Below are 6142 nucleotides of genomic sequence, written 5' to 3'. Positions count from 1 at the left end.
ATGCGAGGACGAGTTTTGCTTTCAAAGCTAAACAGAAGCTATAAACGATCAATGAGTCGACACAGTCTACCCAACCAAACAGATGATGCAGGTCAGTCACACTCCCGTACACATCTACAGTCTGCTGAAAGGGTCAGTAGCGCCAAGTTCATTGGTGTCCACCTCTCTATGGTGACCTGTCCTGGTTTCTGCACACCACAACACTATCTGCTTGCCTGTCCGGAGGCTCAAGAGGTTTGGCCTTCCTCACAAAATCCTCAAGAGGTTCTACTGAAGCAACATTGAGAGCATCCTTCCTGTCTGGGTGCTTTATTGTCTGCAGTTACAGATGAAGTCATCAACAGCAACAGCAAACTTACAAAATCACAGCCCTGATAGCATATATTCATCTGGCTTACGTCTAATAGACGTCTGCATTTACATCCGCAAGACATCTAAAATGCATAGTTTGCTCATCTGCAATACGTCTCAGAGATGTCTGCTGTCAGACGTCATATAGACCTCTAGAAGATGTCTGTAAGATGTTTATGATTTAGAATGGATGTAAAGCTGCTCTTTCTAAGATGTTTAGCAGATGTTTTCACGCAGCAGATCTTTAACAGACGTATTACAGACGTTCAGACGTCTCCGAGAAGTATTGCAGAGGAGCAAACTATCTATTGCAGATGTCTTGCAGATGTAAATGCAGACATCAAATAGACGTAAGCCAGATGGGTTGTGTTCTCTGGGAGCTAACCCAACCCCAGTCACTATGGTTCCAGACTAATTTAAATGTTAGAGTATCTTTAAATATTCCCCAAACTGACATATCTGTATACAATTTTATTCGAAATATTTCTCAACATTTCTGTCTTGCTGTCTCTGTTTTACTGTGCCTTTTGATTTTAATTTATATTTGAATTATGTTGTACATACATAGTAGATTCCTTGGTAGTAGATTTGTAACGTAATGTGTATTTTATGCACATTTTATCTGCACACATGACAAAAAACTTGAAACTAAATGATGACTAAAAGTACAACAAGAATATTAAAATTCAGTTAAACTGGATTTCCGTAACTTCTTACACTTGGCTTTGCTGCAGAGCGGCGTCTCTTAACACGAAAAGAACTAATCACGTCAGTCGACCGACTGTAGTTCTCCTCCAGCTCGCGTGGGGGCGACGGCGCGTCAGGCATCGCCACTCGTCTGTTTCCGTCTCTCACTGCGGCTCTGTCTGTGTGTCAAAATGGCGAAATTCGGTGATTTAAAATCCTTTCTTGAATCTTCATTAAATGAAATTTTCCGCGCGACTGTCAGCGATATTCTGGATTCAGTGGATCAAACTCTGACGCAATATCAGCGCAAAATGCAGCGAATGGAGTCTGAAAATGAAGATTTGAGAAAGCGACTGTGTGCAAAAGAGGAAACGACAAAGCGCGTCAAAACAGGTGCGAGAAAAGCAAAAGATGTATTAATAGCAAATGTCCAATACACTATTATGCGTGATTATATCATAACGCAATGTTAGTTAAAAGGGTTCTGTTGCTCTTAGAAATCCTTTGATTCAGGCATGATGTGCATAATGACACACACGACATTCTTAATAACACCATTATTCCCATTTTGACAAGCACGTCAGGTTTAGAATGCAGTTTTATTTATTAATTGTTTTATTTTTATCGGAATAGCAGGCATGGTTTTCATTTCTCCCAATATTTTAGATGTTTTTCATCTTAATTATCACAATGTTAATGTTTTGTCTATTTTTTCTTTGCTTTTAGAGAATGAAGAGGATGTTGTGGCTCAGTTAACAGAAGATCTGTTTCTATCCACACGTAAAAGTGAACCCAGATATCAAACTATGATCACCAGAGATTTACAGACCAACAGATCCCAAAGCCCACAGGAGCTTAACAAAGACCGTTCCACAAGTACACGTGTGACTCTAAAGCCTGACCCTGATGCTGAGGACGGCCGTGCGGTCGATCTGTCCATGTCTCACACTTCACCTAAACACGCATATAAAGATATTGAAACTGAGCAAGGTGCGGAAGGTTGTGTTGATTTTAAATGTCCTCGGGAGATGCTCGATGACTACGACAGTAATGTTAAAGTCACCATATTGTCAGATGAGATGTATTGTGATGGTGAGGACGATGACCACAAAGCAGATGCTCATTCACAGGATGAAGCACGGGATCTGTATGAGACAGAACCACGGAGTCCAGACGTATTTTCGGAGGAGGGGTTTTCTGGGATATTCCAGGTGACAGAATCTCCACCAAAATCGCAAGCATTCACACTGAAGTCGACTTACAATTGCAGTCAGTGCAATAAGAGCTTCAAGCATGAAGCGTCACTCAACATTCACTTGAGAGCTCACTTGAGCAGCGAGAAGCCGCTCATCTGTAGCTTTTGTGGAAAGGGTTTCGACCGAGCCGATATCTTTAAGAACCATCTGCGCACGCACACTGGAGAAAGACCCTTCGCCTGCGACCTGTGCGGCAAGAGCTACGGCCATCAGAGCCAGCTGCGCATACACAAGAGGATTCACACGGGCGAGAGGCCGTACTGTTGTTCGTACTGTGGAAAGCGATTCAACGAACACAATCAACTCAAAGTCCATTTACGAACCCACACGGGCGAAAGGCCGTACAGCTGCAGCGTGTGCGCCAAGACCTTTTCCAATGCCGGTAATCTCAAGAGTCACCTGAGGGTCCACACCGGAGAGAAGCCGTACAGCTGCGGCCAGTGCGGCAAGAGCTTCAATGGAATGGGAGACCTTAAAACTCACTTCAGGATCCACACGGGCGAAAAGCCGTACCAGTGTGAACTGTGCACAAAGACGTTCAGCCAGGCCGGACATCTGACCATCCACAAGCGCATGCACACGGGAGAGAGGCCGTACAGCTGCGACGAGTGCGGCAAGCGCTTCACTGTGGCCAGCAGTCTGAAACTGCACCAGTTAACTCACACCGGAGAAAAACTACACAACTGCTCGCATTGCGACAAGAGCTTCAGCAGAGCCTGTCACCTGAAGAGACACGAGCTGGTCCACACCAAAGAGAAGCTCTACTCCTGTTCGCACTGCGGCAAAAGATACAGCGACCAGTCTTCTATGAAGAAACACCAAAAACAACACAACACGGAAACACAGCAATGTGAAGACACTAGCAACACTGCTCAACACTTAACAGAGTAGACACCAGGAATCATCATCATCATCATGAACTGGAAAACATGTGATAATATTGACAAATACATGACATGTGTACAAACAGCGTGATCTTGATTCCTCCGCAGTGATGTTTGTTGTAATATTTTGTTGCGAACTACACAACACACAATTTTTTGTTGGCACTTGCCTAATATAGATAATATAATCAGTTTGTAATTAAACTAGCTATAACATAATTTATTTGTGGCATTCTAATGTGTGCATGACATGCCAACCAGGACTGTGAATGAACATTCAGCCCTACATTTCTCCTCTTAGCAGAATGATAAACAAATAAGATACTAGAACACTTATCTTTACATGATGGATGTTAATGATGTTTCATTCATTCTAATCAATAATAAATCCTATTTATGCTGCACAATACAAATGTCTTCAGTGAATTCTTGATTATTAATGTTGATTATTAATATTCTTGTTGATGTATTCGTGTCGTAGCTACAACAAGGTACTTCAGGCAAAACTGTGATTTTTGGTGAATATTTTGCTTAATGGTGATCTTCACACTGTGTTGATGTATGATATTATAATTAAGGTCCTATTTATTGAGTGAAGAGCTGCCTGTTGGTTATCTATAAATTATGCAAAATATATTTTTTAGATTAAAGCTGGCATAAACTGGACAGCATGTGTAAAGTGTTTAAGTGTTTAATGTTTGTGAATATATACTCGCATACATATACATTAGAACAATAGAAATTTGTTAAGATGTATTAGCAGCAACTAATAGGGCAGAGTTTTGGGGAAACTAAATACATGTAACTAGGTTATTACCTCTTTAATTTACCTCATAAGTTTATTACCTCTTCCGAATATGCAAAATTTGAATAATTAAAACAATATAAGAGGGATCGACGTTTATTTAGTCCTGTTCTGAGTAAGCTATTTCACATAATAGACGTTTACTCCAAAAGACAAACTGAATTTATACACATTGCTACACTCAAAATATCTCTGATAGAAGTGGAGATGCAGCGCAGAGACCCCTCCATAAAAGTCAAAATAATTGTTTTCAGAAGTTTCAGAATCCAGAAATTCTTCCACAGTGAGAAAGTCATATGAAATGGAGATGTTGCAGACTTGATTCAATACATTGACAAACAATACAGAGTTTTTTTTCTACAGAGAAGGTTTTCAGGAGAATTCAGGAGTGTGTTGAATAACATATTCGTCTTTGGTTGTAGCACTGATGCAGGATCAGTCTCTGGCTCTGGGCATTGATGCTTCTTTCATATGCTGTTAACCTTTCACAACACTAAACATATTTAATTTACACAAAAGGGTTAAATAGAGCTTTTATTTCAATAGATGGCGATCATAAGTGAACCTTGATGAAAAGAATGTCCATGACACACTGCACCATATATGAAATGACATTTTCATACAGTATAGTTGACTTTATCTAATCATATCAACAATCAGACATGTGGCGGATCATCTTCAGTTTTATTCTCTCTGCAGGAGTAACAGCATGCCGGAGCTGGAGGAAGTTTCTCCCGCGACAGATACAAAACTGGCTGAATGCTGCTGCTGACGTCCATGAAACCAAAGGCAATATAGTGAATGTAGCAGCGAAAGACCTCCGGAGAGAAATAGTCCTGGAACGGGAAGAGAGCCACTGGTGGGAAGTAGTTAAAGACAATAATTGTCAGAATGATGATCACCATCTTGAACGCCTTTTTCTTGACAGGGTGTCTCTCGTCCCGTCCTGGAGCCGACTGTCTCAGTGCCCACAGGATGGAAATGTTACAGAACACCATGAAGACGAAAGCGGCGAGGATCATAACGGTGAAAGCTTTCTCAAAGTTTGGAATGTTTCCTACACACTTGGCTGCAGCGTAGACCAAAGTGATGAGCCACACGACACCTGCGCCAATAGAGCGATGCCGTTTGTCCTTTAGTTCGGTGAACGTGATGGGATGCAGGACGGCCATATATCTGTCCAGACAGATACAGGCCAAGAAAAGAGGCGAAGAGTCTTTGACACCGTAGAAGAAGCGCAAGACGTACCAGGTGCTGCTGGTGGTCAAATAGACGATGTTTGCGAACTCAAGAGGAGGAATGAGACAGAAGAAAGTGTCCAGCACGGCCAGATGAACGATGAAGATGTCCGATGTAGACGAGTCGCCTTTATTCTTCCGAATGAGCCACAGAACCATGATGTTGGCCGGAATACCCAGAAACATGTTGATAAACTGCAGCACCAGGTAGAAAATCAGGACCGCCGGCATGTCTGCACAGTTGGCGTACACGGTCTTCTCAGCCAGCGAGACGTTCTGGGGGCGATGACTGATGAACAGAGAAGAGTTGATGAATCGGAACATTTCCATTATGACCTTCGTCTGTCAGCTGAGACGACGCGCTGAAAAATATCAAAATTAGACCAAAGAAAACATAAAAAAAGTCACAGAATGATTCAAAGATTGGACGTGCCTCATTCTCTATTATTTCTGTATTTCCCGTTAAGAATAAAATAAATGTGAATGGACTAGTTTTCCAAAAATATAGTAATCAATTGAAAATAAAATAAAAAAACACTCAGAGTTCCCAAGATTGCTGGACACCTGATTCATACAAATTCATGATCAAATGTGATACTGTCATTTAGTAAAGAAGTTTATACACAGGCACAGAATGTACATTTAATTTGTCGACTTTAGTTTGAAGGTTTTTGATATATGTGTGTAAAAACGGACATAAAGTACGTTCACGCTATAGAAGTTTACATCAGAGGATTTCTGCCACTGGACGTTTCTAATCAAAGATATTCAGATACACTTTGATCTCATAAACTTCAACATATAGTCAAATGTTAACATGATAACCTAAACTCACAGCACATTTGAATAAAAGCCACACATGTAGTGAGATGCGCTGTAACCGTCATTGCAGTATTAAAAAAACATCCTAACCTATACAGA

General features: G+C 41.1%; 2 protein-coding genes across 2 annotated transcripts; one reads left to right on the top strand and one right to left on the bottom strand.

Moving 5' to 3' along the window:
- Positions 1-1185: 1185 nt before the first annotated feature.
- LOC130419458 (zinc finger protein 436) lies at positions 1186-3585 on the top strand. Its single transcript, XM_056746225.1, has 2 exons — positions 1186-1431; positions 1765-3585. The coding sequence occupies exons 1-2, from the start codon at positions 1230-1232 to the stop codon at positions 3183-3185; spliced, it is 1623 nt and encodes a 540-aa protein (XP_056602203.1). The 5' UTR covers positions 1186-1229; the 3' UTR covers positions 3186-3585.
- Positions 3586-4639: 1054 nt separating this feature from the next.
- On the bottom strand, positions 4640-5551 carry LOC130419323 (proteinase-activated receptor 3). Its single transcript, XM_056745954.1, has one exon. It carries the CDS (start codon positions 5549-5551, stop codon positions 4640-4642), a length of 912 nt encoding a protein of 303 aa, XP_056601932.1.
- Between the last annotated feature and the right edge of the window lie 591 nt (positions 5552-6142).

The sequence above is a fragment of the Triplophysa dalaica genome, chromosome 4 (assembly GCF_015846415.1).
Source record: "Triplophysa dalaica isolate WHDGS20190420 chromosome 4, ASM1584641v1, whole genome shotgun sequence".
Lineage (NCBI taxonomy): Eukaryota > Metazoa > Chordata > Actinopteri > Cypriniformes > Nemacheilidae > Triplophysa > Triplophysa dalaica.
The sequence above is the reverse complement of the archived record's forward strand: the minus strand, read 5'-3'. Positions and strand labels throughout refer to the sequence as shown.

Bases quoted from the DNA above. Each gene is read 5' to 3' on its own strand.
- LOC130419323 (XM_056745954.1), bottom strand. From the start codon at position 5,551: ATGGAAATGTTCCGATTCATCAACTCTTCTCTGTTCATCAGTCATCGC.
- LOC130419458 (XM_056746225.1), top strand. From the start codon at position 1,230: ATGGCGAAATTCGGTGATTTAAAATCCTTTCTTGAATCTTCATTAAAT. The intron at 1,432-1,764 runs GTGCGAGAAAAG...CTTTGCTTTTAG, and splicing joins GACAAAGCGCGTCAAAACAG to AGAATGAAGAGGATGTTGTG.